The sequence below is a fragment of the Caretta caretta genome, chromosome 15 (assembly GCF_965140235.1).
Source record: "Caretta caretta isolate rCarCar2 chromosome 15, rCarCar1.hap1, whole genome shotgun sequence".
Taxonomy (NCBI): Eukaryota; Metazoa; Chordata; order Testudines; family Cheloniidae; genus Caretta; species Caretta caretta.
In genome coordinates, this window is record NC_134220.1 from 17,429,464 (window position 1) to 17,450,645 (window position 21,182).

A 21,182-nucleotide genomic window follows, 5' to 3' on the forward strand; every position below is an offset into this window, starting at 1 on the left:
CTCCTGGCTCCCCCCTTTGAGTTTTTGGCTTCCTGCTCCCATCTTCTACTCTCCTGGAAGGTTTCTTTCTTGGTGGCAATAACATCTGCCCACAGGGTCTCTGAGATTAGGGCGCTTACCTCAGAGACAACCTATACATTCTTCTACCAGGAGAAGGTCCAACAGCAATCACACCTGGCTTTCCTGCCCAAGGTAGTTTCACAGTTTCATACAAGCCAGGATGTATACTTACCTGTCTTTCCAAAACCTCGTAAGTCAGAAGAAGAGCGTAAATTGCACTCTCTGGATGTCAGGAGAATGCTAGCCTTTTACATGGAAATGACCAAGCCATTCCATAAGTTGACAGTTTTTCGTCATGGTGGTGGACATGATGAAAGGTCTTCCTGTGTCCACCCAGAGAATTCCATCACAGATGACCACCTACATCCATTTCTGCTATGATCTGACAAAAGTGTCTCCACCAGCGATTGTAACTGCCCCCTCGACCAATTCAAGATATCTGCATGGCTGCGACGTGGTCATCCATCCACATGTTTACATCTCATTATGCACTTACCCAGCAGGCCTGTGATGATGCTGGCTTTGGTAGAGCACTGTTGTAAACCACAGGATCATGAACTCCAAGCCCAGTTCCAGGGATACTGCTTCAGAGTCACCTAGAATGGAATCAACATGAGCAAGTACTCAGGTAACCGTTTTTTCTTCATCTTTTGTACTGTTCTTCAAGATGTGTTGCTCATGTCCATTCCATTTCCTGCCCTTCAGTTGGAGTTGTCAGCAAGAAGGAACTGAGAGGGCATAGGGCCAGCAACACCTAAATATACCGACATATGAGCGCGGAACTCCAGAGCGTGCCACTGACAACCCCTACAGCTACCGTTAAGGCAAAAATCTGACTGTGCAACAGATGTGTTTCTCATGTCCATTCCATTCTAAGACCAACAGTTACAAAAGTTAAGTAACTGTTTTTCCCTCTCCCAAATCAGAGATGAGATTTAGTTTTTCCCTGCTTATTAATGAAGTTCCACACAACCTAAAACCCATCCCTGCATAAATCATTACATTCCCTCTTTTGTATTCTGTATGTAAATGTATAAGACTTCAGTTACAAATGTGTAAGCTTTAGGATAAATTGCCTGTATTAGATTTCTTCAATTGATAAATTACTTCAGAAGTTGATAATTGATTAAGTTATTGAACTTTATTGATGTTTCTGTTTCTTACATTCTGGACTTGGCTTGAAGTAACATCACCCTGTTGATGTGCTTTTGGCTTTTTCAGTAGATAGAGAAGTTATTGTATTTGAAGTTTTAATGTTACTGACCAGCTCACTTAAAATAGCTTGATGCAGAGGATCTAGTCCAACACTAGCTCTGAAAAAGAATAGGTCACATGTGGACTCTCTACTTGAGTTCATAGGCACAGTGTTATGCCTAGCATCACCAGAGTCATGGTCCACAACTGAGGGCTCCTAGGTGCTATGGAAATACAAATGAGTGTACTGCTTTAAGTCCCCAGTCACTTAACTTGAGCCCTTGTGCATCACTGGAGGGAATTAATTCTAAGGGGGTGTGGGGGGAAGATGACAGACAGCACATTCATTCTCACTGCTGCAGCTACTGCAACAGTGAGGTGTTCAACAGTGCAGGGGTAAAATCCTGGCCCCATTAGTGAGTGGGAGTTTACCTAATGTCTTTATAAACATAAAACACTGTCAAGTTGCAGTTGTAATGAACTTTGAAAAGTAGCATGAATCACGTGTTAATGCAGTCAGGTCAACTTCTTCCACCTGGGAGAAGCAGCTATTACTCCTGGAGCAATTCTGCGCATTTGTCAAAACACAACAAAATCATGCCTGTTTCAATTATTTTAGTAATTTATTTCAAAATACTTGTCCAAGTACGTCTAACAATACAGATGACAAAAATGATTCCCCTGGGAGTAGAGAGTTAAAGAAACGCCTACCACAAGCCACTTCCTGTTATGCTTTTGTCATGTCCCTTAGTCTGGGTGTGTCACATGTCCCAGCTGTGCATATCGGGAGGAGGGGAGGAAGGAGCCTGCCCCTCCAGTCTTGTAGTCAATTCTTAGGAGGTTTTTTCACCTTGAACCCCTAGAGTTACCATATTTCAAGTTCCCAAATAGAAGATAATGTGAGGGGGAACTGGAGGGGTGCATGTATACTGGGAAAGGATATTTAGGGTTACTGGAGGGGCCTGTACCCAGCAACCTGCATCCTTCTCCCCCCGCAAGCCCAGCCACAGGCTCTGTATAGCTATTACTGTCCTGCCAAGCAGAGATGACCTGTACCTGCTGCTGGGGGGAGGGCCCCCACAATTTTAAAAGTTTCTGCCCCTCCTGGAAAGCAGGAATCCCATCCTGCCTCTCCCTGCAGGATGCAGCTTGCTGGCTCCAGCAGCTGCCATGCAAGGAGAGGGCCCAGCCACATCACATGACTGAGCAGGACCAGCAAACCCAGGAACCAGTCTTCCCATGCAGCCACTCTGCGAGCTGGGCTCTGCTGGGTTCCACAGCTCCTAGCAGCAGCCCTGCACTGCCAATTCTGCAGGGGGGAAAAAATGGAATTCTGCACAAATTCTGCCTTGCACAGAATTTCCTCAGCTGTTAGCTATGCTCTGAGTCAGATAAAACTTCTGTGTAGATTGCATATGCCTAAGAAAGCTCACATTACAGCACTCTGGGCTGAAGGTGCTAGAGGAATAGTTAACCATGGTAAGGTCCACAGTTTCAGTCCTAACCTAACCTTATACCCCTATATGAATTAATCTGCTGTGGAAGTTAACTCTGTTCTGTTAGCTTCCTCCTCCATCTCTGGAATAGAGTATTTTTGTGTGCATTTGTTTTGTTCTGAATCTTTCCTCTTTTGAAATAGGAGGGGGTAGCACTGAATACAGTCCTCTTTTCGCTTTATTACAGAACAAGAAAAACTCTCTCCCTTAGAAGTTGTATTGGATCTCAAACATCAGATCATCAGTTTGGCCCATAGCTCCAGTTTAACTCAGAACAGTCACACTTAAGGAGGGTGATTGATCCTTCCACTGAAGGGGGCAACCCATTGTCTCCACCAGAACCACAAAACAGAGGTCCATTTTCTACCAGGAGTATGTAAGCTTCATGTATTTTTCAGATTACAAGCAAGTTGAAGAGGGAGTTTAGAATCTCTCTCCCCACAGTAAAGAATTAGTCTACATACCAGGGCAGCAGGAAAGTCTTTTTACAATAGTAACTAAAAATCAGGCTTGCTTTAATGCAAATAATTTATTATAAACCTGCAACTGCCAACTCAAACCACTTTTCAATGCAAACCAACATCCCAGCTAAGGAAAATTTCAACAATGCTTTTAAAAATCAAATTTATTTAAAGTGGTCTGCAAGGCAAAAGTCTACTGTTCAACAGAATTGCCCATCTGCCAGATGGCTATTAAGTGATGTTCTCTCTCAGCTATTTATCACTCATCTTCAAACAAAGAAATTTCTTGGGCATAAAAAAAATCCTACAGTCAGTCAACTTTTGGAGGGAATCCACATATCTGAATCCTAGTAACATACCTGGATAGTATTTTATGAAGAACGTGCAGAATATTTAGGTCAAGTCATGCTGGCCTTACTCCTGAAAGATGTCCCAATACCTTCAATATAAGTGTGCATGAGTGAAAATAGCAGGTTTTGATCCAAGTTGTCTGTAATAAGGTTATTTTCCTTGTAGGAATTGGATTGTTTTAAGCATCTTAAAGTTAAACTAATCTTCCTTCACGGAGTTGAAAAATGCTGCTGTCAGTATACTTAACTGAAAGCCTTCATCACTTGGAAGTCAGGTAATTAGGATGTTGTACAGAGGTTAACTTGTATGGTGTTTCTGCTGATGCCTCAAACTGCAACATTCTTTAACTAGCAAAAGTAACTTCTGCCTCTTAGAAGGAAATCAATAGGTTAAGATGGTTGCCTGAGTGTATAAAATATATATGCACATACGTGCGCAAACAAACTGCCCAGCCTACCACAACATTAGGTAGAAGACAGAGTTCCTACTTTCTCTTCAAGTGGGTCAATACTGCCATCCTGGGTAGAATCTGTTGTATTTGTATTCATGACCTGAGCTGTGTCAGGGCTTGCTTCAGTAGAGTTTCCATTTGAATGTTCTACCCTTTCAAAGAATATCAGCAGCTCACAGTGCATAGTCTGAGGGAAAAGATCCACTGCCATTGCTTTAACTGGACGGAAAGGGGTTCCTTTGACACGATTGGAGGGGGCCCGACAAAGACTTAAGAGAAAAACAAAGTATAGTATTAATTTTCCTGGACCATGAACACCAGTCTGCATTTTCTAGGAAAAGCCCTTGCCTCATAGGATGATCATACATTTCAGGTCTACTACTTAACAAGCTACTGGAGGGTAAGTCTTCCTCCGTCCTGCTGGGAGAGCCTGCCATCACACAATCAAAAGTGGTCTCCCAAGGCAAGGTCAAGTACTGCTATACAATCCTACAGCGAATATGCTTAATCTATTTGTTTGCAAAAAGAATTCAGCCTCACTTTTTTCAGGAAGCATATTCTGCCTGCTGGCTTTACCTGGCCAATTCAAAAACTTACTCCACAAAGTTGTTCATGGCAGCTCTGGGATTGCAGGATACATAGATGAGCTTCTTCAAGTGTTCAGCTCTTCGGATTGCAAGAATGACTTTAGAATCTAGGCGACAAATTAAAGTTGTTTGCCAATAGTGTATGTTACTATATTTGCAGAAAAACAAACTTTCAACTTGAGCATAAAGATTGTCCTGTTATAGTACAAGGCTGTTTCAAGTTTTCTCCCAACAATCAGCTAACTGATTTCATTCTGTTAAAACCATTCAACTAATTATCCGTTAAATAAGACCTAAGTAAATAAACTTACGTAGTCCTGCCCGAGGTGGATCTACAATTGTAATCAGGTTGTGTGATGCTAATAAGTTAATTAAAGAAGGAACAACGTCTTCAGCCTTTCCACAGTGAAATTCAATGTTATTCAAATCTGAGAAAGGTAAATATAAAAATAAAGAACTGATGTGAAATTTCAGTATAAATCAAAACATCTTAATTAGTGTGCACACATAAGTAGGTAGAGTTACTAGCTAAATTGTTCTTATAGTATTTTGCATATAGAAATGCCAATATTTGATGCCTTGGGACAAACTGTGGATTAGCTTTTGCAGGAACTGGCATCGGTATAATATTCAAGCAGACATACTAAAGCTATTGTGTTTAAATAATCTATTATTGTGCCTGAGAGCTAATATACAACTTGAAAATCAACATAAATATGAATTATTTTTGTAATCCTGCATTAAAATTCTGTGTCAAGGAAGTTCTCAGTCTTTAATATGCCATCATTAAACGTTATGGTACATAGTGTTAGGCAATGTTGTTAAATGAGCAATTTGCTGATTATATTGCTTAAGTTATTTTAAAAATTCTTCATCATCATCATCACTCCTATAACCTCATTGGTCATTGGGGCACCATCATTGATAAGCAATCAACCAATTGTCTCCACCCCTGACGATTGTCAGTGCTTGAGGCTCCGAAGTTCATTCCTGTCCACTCTTTTATGTTGTCAATCCATCTCTTCTTCTCTTCCCCTGTTACTGTCCCTTCGAGGATGATCTTGGATAGGCCAGATGATCTTGTTACATAGCCACACCACTTCAGCTTGCGCGTCTTCACGGTCGTCAGGTCTTCATTTGACCCAGCGTGTTGGGTGATGATGTTGCAGAACTCTTTATTAGTGACATGATTGAAGTAGGAGATGCCCAGAATTTTACAAAAGTATCATCTCTACCACCTGTATTTTCTGTTCAAGTTCTGCTGTAAGGGTCTATGTCTCACACACATACAGAATAACAATACACCTGGCACCTCCTGGGAGTCTCCGAGGTCGGATTTTTAAAATTAAACTAGGTAAATTTCCTTGATTTAAAGAGATACTAAATTTGTATTCAAAAGACTATTAACGTCAGTGGATTTTTATCAATGGAAATATTTGATGGAAATAATTACAGCTTTCAAGTAATTAATTGAGGCTGGAATTTTCAGATGAAAATAAGGAAGTTAGGCAAATTCAATGGAAGTCAGGTGCTTAACTCTTATATTCCTACATAAACAAAGATCCTAGCATTTACACACACAACTTTACCAACCATTAATTTGGGCATTCACTTTGGCATCCTCCACAGCTTCTTGACAGAGTTCGATACCAATAACTTTCTTCACTTTCTGTGAAATCAAAGAAAAAACATCAATGGGTCCAACAGGGTGTGACACATGCTTGACGACACAAGTGCCAGACTGGAGGAAAACTGAGGGTGATTGTCATGCATCAGTGATTCCTGCCATAGCACAGGCTTTAGAATTTCATTTCCTCGGTTTACCTGATGAAGAAAAAAGCACTACCTTTACAGCAGTTAAATAAATAAATAAATAAAGCAAGTGGTGAGTAAACTAGTAGGCTATCTTTAGAGCTTGTCTTGATGACCAGACAGTACACAGCAAGCTGGGGTATAATCTACAGTGCACAGCATGCTAGTGCGCTGTCTGTGGACACTGCTCCTGTGCTCTAAAAGTTCAATATTGTGTAATCTACTCATTTCAAAGCAGAACAGATCAATGCACACGAGGAAACTAGGGACCCGCAGTAGCAGGGTCTACACCGGGGTGGCCAACCTGTGGCTCTTCAAAAGTTAATATGCGACTCCTTGTATAGGCATTGACTCTGGGGCTGGAGCTACAGGCGCCAACTTTCCATGTGCCGGGGGGGTGCTTACTGCTCAACCCCTGGCCTGCCACAGGCCCATCCCCCACTCCACCCCTTCCCCGAGCCTGGGGGGAACTGATGGGGGACTGCTGATGTATTACTGTGGCTCTTTGGCAACGTCCATTGGTAAAGCCTAGCTCCTTCTCAGGCTCAGATTGGCTACCCCGGTCTACTCAGACAGGGCCCAGCATGCTAGTGCGGTGTAGATTTACATCAACTTGCTGTGCACCAATTGTTCCTCTACACAAGCCCTCAGACTGTCCAATAGATCAGGATAGATGGAAAGACTTCCTTTGACTTCCCCACCTCCACATATAGGCAGACGTTTTAGTCGTGCTCAATTTATTCTTAAATATATATCTCCCTCACTGCCAGCCCTGTAAATTCTGCCTTAGAGTGAAACTGAATTCTTTCCACTGTGTGCATAATTACCAGTAATAAGAAATTATGACGACTAAATTAGGTTCTCAATTATGTGTGCACATCTCTATAGCTGTCAATGCTTTTCCACAGATGTAACTGATTAGGACTTAGTAAATAATTATGTTGGTGCACAAAATGGAAGAGAGTCCAGCTCAGTCAGTTTTAGCAGTATTGTTTCTAGAGATAAACGGTCACTAAAGTAGATCTGTCTTTGAATATATGCAGAGACCGGCAAAATTAATAAAGTGTCCTTTTCCCAGTGACTTTTCAAAAATATGAACTACACCTTCATGTACTTTTGACAATGAAAGTTGTGTCAGTTGCTACGAAGTTAATTGAAATTAAGTTATGTGGGACTTTTCAAATCTAATAAAGGAAATGTAGCCAGAATATCTAGCAGGGAAGTATTTATTTATGTCCAGAATTAAGTCAACTTCCTAAAGCACTGGCAATAGCAAAGTGCAATAACTTGATTTAAGCATTTTCCTCAGTTAAATGCAATATGAGAGATCTGCAACTTAACTTTCAAGTTCATTTTATGACTTGCTGAATAATACATTTAAGGCATATGGCTCACCTTTGCCAGTGAAATTCCAATTGTTCCTGTTCCACAGCAGATATCAAGTACAGTGCTATCTTGGTTCAGTTGGGCCCAGTCTCTAATGGCTTTATATAGAACCTCTGCAGCCTGTGTATTTACCTATGGAATTCCAACACAAATATTCCCCTTTGTTACAACAGCGAAGGTAATATAACCTATAAATACAAAAAACTATTGTATTTAAACAATATTAAGTCCCTTATATGAAAACGTGCTTTCCCCTTCCTCATCTCTAACACTTATTAAAATAAGCCAACTTTACATATAAAGTTCAAAGCAGAATTGTACTGACAGCATGAGATAGCAAATCAAAGTTTATCTCTAGCAACAGCAAGATACACAACTGGCCCAACAGACCAGGACTTATTCAAGGCTTCAAGAGGTGTTTTTGACAAAGTTTAAAAAAAAACCCTATATAACCCCTTCACGTATTTGGATGTTGCTTTGGTGTAAATTCAAACATGTAATACAGCATACGCTTAAGGCACTAAATAAATAAGTCGTGTTTGTTGTACACCGAAATCAGAGGGGACAGCAAACACAGGAGAACAGGGCCAAACTGCAGGCAATGAAGGGACAAATCTGTGTTAAATGGCAATTCCTACCCAGGGAGAGGAAACAAACAAAACAAAAAAAATACTCCACATACAGAAATAGGAGGACATACCCATGCAACTACATCCATCACAAAGTGAATTTATTTTCACCTTGTCTCATTAATGCTGCCTGCCTTAATATTACTTTTCCTGTAACCAAGTGTAGGTATGGAATCAGGACTGGAGGGTCAGGAAAGAAGTTGTCCAGGTCAGTACCTCTAACCTAGAAAAATGGTCTACATTAAGAAGAAGGTAAGAACTTAATAGCTTAAGATCTCAAGTGAGGAATAAAAACACAACTATAAGATCTCCTTAAAGCACATGTGTCATTCCCAGTTTCTCAAGGAAGTTACATGCAAACTAAGGTGAAGAATATTCTCCTTCCCCTAATGCTAGCACTCACTTTATTTCCCCTCTCCTCCAAATGTTTTGTTAAACGAACATTACCTCTTTTGTGTTTTCAGACAAGCATTTGTTGAGGCTTAAGTGTTTGCTGGAAGAAAATTATTTGAAATACAACATTTGTAGTGTATTTCCCAACTGGCAACTCTACTACTTGAAGGAGCGTCCCTGTGGTGAATCTGCATCCCTGCACCTGCAAGTGGAGAATTTTCAGTAGCAGTGCCCGTTTGGGTCGCACATGTGCTGACCCTATCTCACGTCATCTCTGATGTTTACATAGCGCTTTGAGACCAACCTCCCCCACACACACCCCAGTTCCTTCTCTACCACAGAGTCCCTGCAGGAAATTCCGAAGTAGATGGGAGAAGGGTGGATAGTGGAGCACTCGCAGGGACAACCACCTCGAAAAACCTCAATTACTGCACTGGATGAGTAACAGTCCCTTCTTCTTCGAGTGTCTCTGTGGGTGCTCTACTTTAGGTGATTGTAGAGCAGTGCCCCTCATTGGGAGGAAAGGGCTTCAGAGTTGAATTTGTGAAGGATGATAAAACGGTAAGTCTCAGCAGAGCATCTGATGTTGAGTTCTGCTCTATTGCACAGTGCTCTGTGAAATTGTGGGCTGATGCCTAATAGTTGGAGGCAGGTCCTGGCCAATGTCTATGGGCTGGTTTGTGCTGTAGTGATCAGACTGACTAGATCGACAAACCTGCATAGTGAGATGGAGAGTAATTGGACTGAATAGCTAGTCTCGATTTCTAATACCTATTTGTCTGACATGATGCTCTGCCACGATGGGTGGAATGGGATCAGACGGTCTCCAAAAGGATGGACGGTTGTAGGTGGTTCCAGCACTTGAAAACGGGGGAGGCATCTCGGGTCCTCAACCAAACCCTCAAAATTGCTGCTTCGAGCGGGATTGCTGGGATGGCTGAGATGGGAGTGGTCTACTCCTTGTAGCCCTCTGTCTACGTTTCTGTGGGTCATATTACCTCGGTGGTTGTACGTATGGCACAGATCTTGTTCGTTGCCATGAGTAATATTTCCCTTGCTTCTATCTCTGTGTAGGTGTAGAGATGCCTAAAAACCAAAGAGTCACCCTGGAATCTTTTAGGGTGTGAAGCGACTTGGTCTTAGCTGTGAACAGCTTCAGTCCCTCAAATAGGAGATCCTCCACTGTAGACTGTATCTCTTTGGGGAACTCAGAAAGATGGGGAGCCAGGAAGCCTAGTGCATGACTATGGATGTAGCGATGGATTGTGCCGCTGTGTCTGCCAAGTCCAGTGAGGCTTGTAAGGCTGTTTGAGCAAGAAGGTGGCCCTCCAAGATGACTGCTTTAAATTGCTCTTTTTTGTCCTAAAGGAGATAGATAATAAATTTGGACATTTTTAAATAATTTGAGTGGTTACACATTTGGCTATCAGTACCTCGTAATTGGCAATTCTGAATTGTAGGGTCACTGCTGAGTAGGTCTTAGGCCCAAAGAGGTCTAACCACTTCCAGTTCCTATGATATGGGGTACATCTGGATTGATGTTGTCTGCCCCATTCATTCACATCCTCTACCACCAGAGAGGTTTCAGAGTAACAGCTGTGTTAGTCTGTATTCACAAAAAGAAAAGGAGTACTTGTGGCACCTTAGAGACTAACCAATTTATCTGAGCATAAGCTTTCGTGAGCTACAGCTCACTTCATCCGATGTGAGCTGTAGCTCACGAAAGCTTATGCTCAGATAAATTGGTTAGTCTCTAAGGTGCCACAAGTACTCCTTTTCTTTACCACCAGAGTTTGGTGTGGGATCTGGAAGAAAAAAAAAAATCCCATTCCCTAGGAGGGAATGTAGTATTTTTTTGTCTGCTCTTTTACAAGTGGGTGGAAGTGTTGCTGGAGTCTGCCAGATGGTCTTGGCTGGATCTATGTGCCTCGTTTATAAGGAGAGCAACCTTGAATGAAGTTGACGTTTATAAAATGTCCAACAGCCTGTGTTGAGACTCTGCAACTTCTTCCAGTGGTATTTCTAACGAGTCCACAATCTCCTTAAACTCCTCCTGGAATTGTTTAAAATCATCACCCGTCGTGGATGGTGGGGACAAGACTGCTTCGTCCGGAGAGGAGGAGGAGAAATTAGTAGCTGAGGTGATCTCCTGATCTGAAGTCTCTTCCAGCCCTTCAATCACCTCTTCCAAAGGATCAGCAGGTCCAGGTATTGAGGGTGATGGGAAAAGGTCTCTCTCGCTCACCCCCCCTGTGGGTACTGGAAGGCTTAGAGAAGCATTGTCAGTATGCCACCCATGGATCCCAGTTGAACTACTGTGGCGGGAATGGCATTGGTGGTGATATCCTTGGATGTCTATACCACCCATGCGTTTCAGTCATGGGGTGGTATTCAATATGTTCTGGTGGACCCAATCTGGTGGCTGTCTGCATGGGCAAGAAGTGGCATGATGAGTAGATCTCCCCTTCCGCATCATCCTCCTCATTGCTGGAGAAGGGAGGAGTTGTTCTGGATGGTGGTGTAACTTGACATGGTACCGATCATGCTGGAGTAACATCAGTATGAGTTGAGGAGATTCCAGTGCTGAAGAGACTAGCAGGTCTTTGTGCTAGAGAGACTGTTGTGGTACCGAGGAAGTTGTTGGCATCACCAATGAGATTTTCAGTGCTGATGATTGCACGCTATGCGTTATAGAGGCAGAAGGTGGCGCCATAGACAGCAGTGCTTCTGAGCTGCTTCATGATGCATGTTTGAGTGGCTCCAGCACTACCTTGGAAGGGAGGGTAAGTTTCCCTCTGCTGCTCCTCTCCAAACCTGCCCACTTAGGGTCTTTGGCTGTCACAGTACCAGTTTTTTTGCCACCTTTTTAGAATGGTGTTCTTTCCTCTATGAGGGTGATAAGGAATGTCTGTCAGATGCTGTCGCTGGAGAGCGATGTCCAGGAGGAGTCCATAATCCTAGATCGGAAGCTGGGTGCAGAGACTTCTCCATCAGAAGAAGTTTTAGCTTAAGGTTCCTCGCTTTTCTGGTGCACGAGTCTTAAGAGTATGGCAATGGAACACTTTTGCAGAACGAATGTCTCGCTGAAACAGAGGACACACTACAAGTGTCTGTTAGAGAGCGGGATTGACGCCTGGCAAGTTAGGCAGCATTTAAAACCTGGAGATCTGGGCATGCCCCTAAGAATAACGTTTCCCCCTGTGAGGGAAGATATGTATACTATACTAAGGGGTAACTGGGAATAATAAAGAAAATAGCTAATCTATTAAGAATTTTTTTTTTAAAAAAAAAAAGAAAAATAAACGGGGAAGAGAAGGGTAGCTAAACTGAGTAACTGAGCTCTATAACTACTCAGGCTAAATCTAATTTTTAAGATAAAGGCAAGCTCGGAGGCACTGCCAATCGCTCAGTCTAAAGCCAAGGGCGGCAGAAAAGGAACCAAGAAGGGTTTGGTCACACAGCACTAGGTAACCGCCAGAGATGGCGTGAGACAAGGACAGCGCATGTGTGCCCCGAACGGGCACTGCTACTCAAATTCTCCGATCGTAGGTGCAGGATACAGATTCACCTAAAATGGAGCACCCCAGGGACAACCATCTTGAAGAACTTCAGTTACTGCACATGGTGAGTAACCTTCTCTTCTGTTCTATTCACAGACTGCTTGCTAACACAGAATGTGTCAGATACCAAAGTAGTTAAAAAAAAAAAACAAAAATAAAAACACCCATTAAACATTCACTTCAGCTAAAATGCTGGAACTAAATATTTAATATAGCAAAAACCGGTATTCATCCACTAAAAAATATTTTCAGCTACGTCAGATTTATGTAATTATGGAGATTAGATCGCTCAGTATATTTCTGCAGCCTCTTTGTCCAGGCAGCATTTTTTCTGCAGTATTAGCCACCTTACTGTTCTTAGCCAAAAAATCTGTTAGAAAATGTTTAAAAATCTTAATGCAGTAATTTAAGCAATCCATCTTATTACTTCAGCTCTAATACAATTTAATTTAGCAAAATTCAATACCAACATTACTTGGAAAAATGCATGGGGGGAAATTCTAAACTTTAGACCAAGAAGCTCTTCATATATGTACTTATCACCAGCCAAATGTTGTAAGGGCAAGTCTTCACGATTGGGTGATTTTCTGAAAGAAAAAAGCCACCAAACACATTACAGCAGGTTTTAGCCATGGCCACTTATAGTACAGACACATTCAAGGGGGGGGAAGGAAGGAGGACACTACAACCACATTAACGGGACCTTAAAAAAAAACAAACCAAAAACTAATCCACGCAGACACACACAACAGTTTTAAAAACAAAAGTATGTTGGTTTCTGACCTTACATATGTTGATTTTCTACTTTTACTAGTGAGAATTGGGCATCACTATTATCACACATAGGAAGCCTAGCAAAGTTATTAAAGAATAATTTAGTTGGACACACAGCTGATTTTACAATATTGTACAATTACTGTGCTTCACTGTAACAGGATGAGACCTATCAATGCAATGATTAAATTATAATTGCATTTAAATTCTTTAATTCAGAGTCTTCAGAAAGTTATTTTTTAGCCTTAAACTGCAATATTGTAAATGAAAACAATTCACAGGCTGTTTTTAAGGAAAGCTGTAAAATATCTTAAGACCAAAAGTTGTGTCTTACTGTCCAATTTCTGTTCTCAAAGGGTACATCTGCCACGGTATAGAGGCAGAAGAGGAGGCATTTAGTGTTTCTGGAAAAATAAAATGGGGTCCTCAGGCAAAAGAAGAGAGATTGTGAAGGACAGAGGTGAAGAGAGCAAAACCAGACAGAAACTGGCAAGAAAGGAAGGAGGTGGGGAGAGCAGAAGTGTCCCAGAAAATTTCTTCCTGGGTTCTCCACAACAAAATTAAAAAGGTATCCTCCCTCCTGTGACAGCCCCTAACTGGCCAGGTTTATCCAGATACAAAGCTCTAACTGCCTTTATCCAATAAACAAAGGGCACCTAATCCACAAGCAGAGAAACAAGCTATAATGCAGAAGACCATAAAATATTAGGAGTCTCTTCCATGGACAATGTCAATAATTTAGCAATAAAATAATAATGACACTGCTATTCATTCTATATTAATTACTATGCAGGGTGGTAGTTACAGGAGAAATGCCACTTAAGATTTCCTTTACAGGTACAAAACTTACCTCTGCCCTTCCTCTACAAAGTAAAGAGAGGTTACCCCACTGTCCTTTCCAGTTTCTTCTGTAAAGTACTTTGCCAGTGAGATTCTCAGGTCAACAAGCTCTTCTTTACTTAATTTCTAGAAGTTCCATTGAAAGGAAGATGAGATTATTGTGTGTTTAGTTATTTTCCAACACTTTAATTTAGTATTTGTTCTGTTCAGTTTTATTCATTTGTTTGTGTATTGAGAAGCAAATATTTTATATACGGAAAAGATATCAAACAGTGACTCTAATTACTGTATTATTTTGTATGGGACATTAAACAGACACAGCTTGGGTTTTATAAGAGTCATGTGGCTACAAATGGCATTAACTAGTGGGACATCCTTATTCCAGCCTGGCCTATGTAAAAGGCCCAAGACCTTCCTCTGTACATTCTCCTAGATTCTGTAGGGGAGTGGACTCTAGTTATTAGACTCTTCTGCCTCATCTCCTTCTGCTCCAATCTGCTACCCCTCCTATGCCTGCTCCTGTTGTCAGCGCCTTCCCATCAGCCACTCCAGTCTTCTGCCTCCATCTACTCTTGACATTCCCCCCACCCTCATGCCTCCTGCTCTTAACTTCTTTCCTCGGTCCACATTTTCCTCACCCCTGTGTATTCGAGTCAGGCTGCTCCTCGCTGCCGTTAGGGCACCAGTGGCATGGGGCAAGAGGAGCAATTACAGAAGTCCTGTTTGCCCCAAGATAAAGAATGCTCAATAGCTCTGTGGGGATGCACATGTTAAGTCCAGGTGACATGCAGGAGCTGTGAGAGCATATGTGAACTGAGATTTTTCAGAAGCTTGCAAACTGGACAAATTTGAGCAAATCATCAAAGATGACAAAAGGCACATTCCCGATACCAGGGTGAACCTCCTGCCAAATCTCAAACCTTTGCTCCAAAGCACGTCAACTCTAGAGCATCTCAATGAAATGGTTTTAAGATTTATTTTTTTTAAACATAGGCAAAACTCATTTTTCCCTAGACTAGTTCTTGGAAGTAGCTGAATCGTTTTAGCTAAAACTTAAAATCAAATCAGTCTGAGGCAGACATATGGCATAGAAAATTTCAGCCCAAACCATTTAAGCATGGTAAAGTTATAAGCAACTAAAAAAAAAAAAAAAGGGGGTGGGGGACTTTTAATGAGCAGCACAGCACAACCTTAACTGTAGATGTTGCTACCTGTAACACTCTTATACATAATACATGGTCATGCTTTACCTAATTTTTATATGTCAGATCTTAGAGCCCTGCCCCACACAGGGATTCCATGCACAAAATAACATTTCCCAGAGACATGACCATGAAGAAGAAAGTCTTCAGATAATTTATAATTTTCAGACAAACTGACTGAACTTTCTTTTAAAAAAATCCATAGGCTTTGTAATTAAGAGGTAGAATAGTTATGAACAACATATATACCATGGCCCACCAATAATTATCAGATTAAATACAAGTAATATAGTACTGTTATCAGAGAACTTTGCTTGAGAATCAGCTAATTCATTAAACAAGTGTCCATTGCATTCAGAGGGTTTTCTTATATTATATAAAGCTTCAGTACCTGAGGATTAAAATAAACAATTGCCATGATATGACCATTTTTGTTGGTGCGGACTGTGAGTTGTTTCCAGTGACCTTCGTAGGTTTCTAGGCTGTACACAGAGTAAGGGGTTGACCTGCAATTTTCAAAAGTTCAGTTACTGAATAGAAGAGCAAATTCTGCATAATATTTAATAATTCACATAAGTAAAAAACTTCACCATACAATAAGGTAGAAGAAAATAAGCTGTTATTAAAATCAAAAGATTAGTTTTGACCCTTGTTGACATCTGCAAAATATACCTGTAACTGAGGGAGCTCTGGCCTGTAGTACCCTATGGTGGTCTGCCACAGAACTATGGTTATCCCTGCCTCAGTCTGGCTTAGTTCGTTCAGGGACGGAACCTATATCTATCAATCTTCATCTATAACTCCAATCCTTTAGCTGGGTTGCTTATGTCTCTCCGCTTTTGGGACTGAAAGGAGTCTGACTCTACCCGAAGTTCTTCCAACCCCTTTAGCAGACCATTGCTCGATAGTCCCAGAAGTTTGGCCCTTTGCCTCAGGGCTTCTCCTAACCCCTTTTCCAGTGCTACCCCCTTTATGGGTTTCTTCCCTTCTTTCTTCAACAGGACAGAAATAAACTAAGTTAAAACAGGAACACAAAGCCAAAGTCCAATATTTCTGTTATTGTTACCACTCAGTTCGGGATTCTCAGCAGTCCTACACCCACCTGTATAAAGGTGGTAGGGGACCCAGACCCGCTCTCTCCTCTGTATCCCAGGGACTCTGGGTGGTTCAGTGGCTTGTTCGTTTAAATCTCTTGATGCTTCCTAATTCAGGGCCTTGAACATACCTCCTGCTTGGTAATCTTCTCTGATCCCTTCTGTATGAACAGGGTTCCTCTGGATGACTTCTTCAGGTCTCGCCCTATGGAGCCCCTTCACTGTGGCTTTGTCTGTTCTGACTGGGCTGCAGCCTTTTATCTCTGTTGTTGTTAGCCTGCCCATAGACTGCAAGGGAGGTCCCTTGAAGCATCTATACACCCAATCGCAATACCCTAAGGCTAAAACTCAGATCCAGGCCTTGATCATCTCTCCCCTAATGAATTCAACCTCTTCCTCCTCTCTGGTTTTCATGATTCTCACTTAACACTCTTTACTTAATCAAAAATACAGATACAAGTATCTTCCTTTCTCAACGTTCAGATCACATCATTGCCCTTTCAAACGTCTCATTTTTACCTTCAGGGTTCTGCCCACATCTCTATTTTCATTTCTTCAAAAACTTTTTTTGCCCTTTTCCTAACTGTTCCTTACTCAGGAGTCTCATATTTTCATCTTTGTGCCTTCCTTCAGGCTGATCTTACATGTGGAAGAGTCCCCCATTTTCTTGTATGCCAAACTATTGCCCTCTGTCATTCAAATTCCTCGTTAAAACTCTTTTCTCTGTAAATCCTTTTAACATTAATCGACCAATTACAATGAGAACATAAGAAAACTTTAAAACAAAATATTTGCTCTATTTTGAGATTGGGCCATTTAATATTTTGATTTAGTACTGCCTGTCCATCTTAGATCTAAATACCTTAAGGCAGTAACGGTCTTCCTCTATGTATTGCGTAGTGCTGAACACACTTAAAAAGCTCAATAAAAGTAAATAAAATAAAACAAATAACACATGATGAGCCATGTGTAAAAACGAAGTATAAAGGAGTTGCTACAGAATGGAACCAATTTACTTAAGTTTCAGTTCTCAAAATAACCATCCAGCTCTTCAAAATGTTTCATTTTGTACATATTTCAAAATATTTAAGACGGCAAAAACCTTTTCACAGGAGTTGATGGGTGAGATTCTGTGGCCTGCATTGTGCAGGAGGTCGGACTAGATGATCATAATGGTCCCTTCTGACCTTAGTATCTACGAATCTTTCAGGGTAAGCCATTCAGCCTAATTTAGTTCTCACCTTATGTAGTCTTGAAAAGCCTTCACTACCTTTTTGGCAACAGCAGGAATGTGAATAGTGTCAAATGGTTCCACTACAGCACAGCTTCCACCCTTGTATTTGCCAAGGCGACAACCCACAGTTTTGTCTTCTTGATTTAAACTCATTCCAATCAAAAATTCACATTTGTTGCGGTATTCAGTCTAAAATTTTAAAAGAAGAAATAAAACTACCTAAGCTATATACATAGAACCTTGCATATCAACTGCTTCTGTCCTGAAACATCTGTTGTAGCACTAGTCTTAAATTTTAATTTTGTAATACTGAAGTTTAGTTAGTGAATTTATTTCTTTATTGATGGCCTGAGACCCAGAATACCAAATTCAGCCCATATGGAAATTTTAATTTCTGAAGAAGGATCTAGTAATGATATTGTTGAAAGAACCTGAGTTATAGTTAGGAGGTTTTGCTATATCTGGGTAACAAATGCAAAACTCCTTTGAAAAAAATCTGAATTTGCATTACAGAATAGTAAGCAAGCCTATGGAGAAAAGGCACAATCCAATATTTTTAATTTTTGTAAGGTTTCAATTCGTTTAGAGCTTTTTTTTTTTTACTGCTAGATTAGTAGTTCCATTACAGTATTTATGTTAAAGGTAGTAAAGCACAAGCTTCTACTTACTTACCAACCTACAGATATTTTTGCTACCACAGTATTGCCCATCAGATAGTCCCCCATCCCTCAAACCAACAGAGTTTGTTTACTTTTAGAGTGTATTACACATTATCACTCCATACCCACAAGTTAGATTTTGAGGTACCTGTAATGGTGATGCTTTCACTCCCTCTACTGGGCAACAGATTTTATTATACTTCTGCTTCTGTACAAACAACCAAGGTAACAGGGCTTTGTTGTTGTTTCCTATTTCCCTGCAAAAGTTTAACAGATTTACGGAAGACAAGCCTTTCAATAAATACATGCATTTAAACAGCTGAATCAGGTTAACTGGCTGTTATACAAAACAATACAGGACCATTTACAGGCATCCAATTTTATTTTTCTTATCTGAAAATCAATTATTAAATACCTGAAGGATATTCTTCCATAAGAGTCTTGTCAATGGGAAATCTAAACAGTATTTACATCATACTGCTACTAAATGCAAATTTCAAAATCTACATAAATACATAAAACAGCTACAGAGTTCCAGAATAAAGCAATGGCTGATCTGTCACCCCTCAGCTGGAATCATTGTAAAAAGGGAAACAGGAGAGCCCTGCATTTTTCTATAATGACCCCCCGACTAATTAAGGAATAAAAGTTGACAAGTAAAGAGAGTCTCATCCAGTCCTGCTGAAGTGAAATAATGGCTGCTGCAAAGTATAATCTTACGATGATGGGACCTGGGTGGGTATTTAAGCATGGAGGTGGGAAAAAATAACCTTGTCTGCTTTTATTTTTTTTAAGTGAGTAATGACTATCAAGGTTAAATGTTTTCTTTATATGGATAATTTTGTAACAGAATAAGGCATAGATAAAACTGTAATTTTATATTTAAGTTATTTTCTTAGACAGGAGTAATACTTTAAAGACTAAATAATGTGAGAATTAGAGTAGAGGGGTTTATAGAAGACCATCAGAATGATGTGACTGAAAAGTTACATCTCAACACCTATCAGAGTTCATTCCTTATATCACTGAGGACCTGCTAATTCTAGCTTTTCAGTGGTATAAAATTTTCATTTTTAACCTTGGTGGCTTATGGAATAATTTTCCTTAAAACCACATTCCTTAATTTCGCAGGGTCTTTTCAAGCAGATCAAGTACTAAAAATATGAAGTCCTATACATTAGTCCAATGTAATTTTCAAGCTCTGGGGTTGAGGTGGTAATTTAAGGAAAAGCATTCTTACATATTAAAAGAGACTTACTTATACTGTTATATTTGTGTAGGGAATAGAGAGAAGGTTTACTGGATTTTAGCTATAGTAATACAAATTTGCATTAAAGCTCATAAACATTATTAAAGTACCCTTACAAAAAGGAATTACTTTGTCAGTTTCTGCAGCACTTGTTCACACTCTTGCTTCTTCTTTGTCAGCTGTTCTTCATATGGTATATTCCACAAAGGGGTCACCACATCTGCTATCTGTTTACTGAGAGGTTCCTCTTCACTGTCTTTTGCTAAAGCTGGACGCTTTGCTTCTTTCTGTTCAGTATCCTCCCCTTCTTTCTTTCTCTTTTTTACAATGGGATCAGCTTTAGGCTTTGCAAGCCTAACACTCAAATATCGGCTCTTCCACATGACTCCATGAAGGACTTTCATAGCTTTGTCCCTTTCCTCCTCACTTTTAAATGTCACAAATGCAAAAGTTTGTTTCCCAAAAAGTTTTATCTTATGAGGGTTAAGTCCATATTTGGCAAGAAATTTCTTTACATCATTAAAGCCAATATATTTTGGAAGGTTCTGAATTTCTACTTTATAAATCTCCGATGTAAACAAATCTCCTTTGATATATCTGTACATATCAGGGCAATTTTCTGTATTCTCTGCATGGCTACTATCTCCCTTGTCTTGCTTAATTTCCACCTCAGTTATATTTTCTGCTTCTACCGAAGGGGCTGTATTTTCTTCTTCAGGGACACAGAGACTACTCTTTCCTTCCATCATTTCTTCAGTCCTGTAAAGATTTCAGTTTTACAGATTTAATACTCTTTGAACGAGGACTTGCTGAAGTTAGAAAATACTGGGAGTTTGAGCCACAGTGCACCCCCAGCCCCTGCCACCAATATGCCACAACATGGTTCCATCATCACAGCGCCCAGCCCTGGGCATGTGTAATCATGGCCATGCCCCTCCACTCCAACCACACCCCAGCATGCCCTCCCCCATACCGTTGCCACACCACCACGATGCCACAAAGCACAGCACCGTGCCCGCACAACAGGGTGTGAGGCCACTGCAGCATTCCGCTCCAGACTAGCCTTGCACCATCACCACGCACTCCCCGACGTGCCACAGCTAAGGGCCATCACCACGCCCCACCCCACTTGAGGCCGGGTGCCACAGTGCACAGCCACCACGCCACCCCCCGTGAGCCACCGCAAGGGCCCATCACCGCGCCCCGCCATCTCACCCCGTGGTGCAACGCCGCCGCCGCCACCAGGCTGCAGCGCTATCCCGACCCGCCCCGGCCCCAGGGCAGCACCCTCACCCACCCATGCAGCATCCAGCGCACCAAGACACTAGCCTGGGGCATCCCGTCCGCGCCCCGCGGGACCACACCAGGATGCCACCGCATCTCGGCGCGGCTCCTGCGGCCAATAAGCGCCGATGCGGCGAGCGCCGGCTCAGGCTCCGCCGGGAGCTTGAGGGAGCCCTGCGCTCTCCTCAGTCGCAGGCCCTCCCCCCGCTACACTCGCCTCCCGCCCATCTCCCCGCGCGACCCGTCCCCACCTCACGCGGCACACATACACCGAACGGGGGCGGGCTTCAAGGTGGGGGGGGGTGTCTTCCGTGACGTCACCGGGAAGCTAAAATGCCCGCGGGAAAAAAGCAATTTTTTTCCACCCTTTCCCACAGATTCTCCCATGGAATCCGCCCCTTGCGCTTATAACATCCCCCAATCCTAAAAATACAAGATTAAAATAATCCTCCCCCCTTCCACCACA

The 21,182-nt window shown here is 41.6% G+C and overlaps 1 protein-coding gene across 6 annotated transcripts; it reads right to left on the reverse strand.

Annotated features, from left to right (window-relative positions):
- Positions 1-1,858: 1,858 nt before the first annotated feature.
- Positions 1,859-21,138, reverse strand: TRMT2A (tRNA methyltransferase 2A). 6 transcript variants are annotated; one of them, XM_048821945.2, is made up of 12 exons: positions 20,986-21,138; positions 19,562-20,191; positions 18,332-18,440; positions 17,532-17,713; positions 15,588-15,702; positions 14,005-14,120; positions 12,847-12,967; positions 7,808-7,930; positions 6,194-6,269; positions 4,912-5,028; positions 4,611-4,707; positions 1,859-4,282 (listed from the first exon to the last, which is right to left on the reverse strand). In XM_048821945.2, exons 2-12 carry the CDS (start codon positions 20,179-20,181, stop codon positions 4,027-4,029), a joined length of 1,932 nt encoding a protein of 643 aa, XP_048677902.1. In that variant the 5' UTR covers positions 20,182-20,191; positions 20,986-21,138; the 3' UTR covers positions 1,859-4,026. The 6 variants fall into 6 exon arrangements, with proteins under 6 accessions (XP_048677902.1, XP_048677901.1, XP_048677899.1 ...); XM_048821944.2 differs by having other exon boundaries at positions 20,968-21,138; XM_048821942.2 differs by lacking the exon at positions 20,986-21,138 and adding an exon at positions 20,730-20,943.
- Between the last annotated feature and the right edge of the window lie 44 nt (positions 21,139-21,182).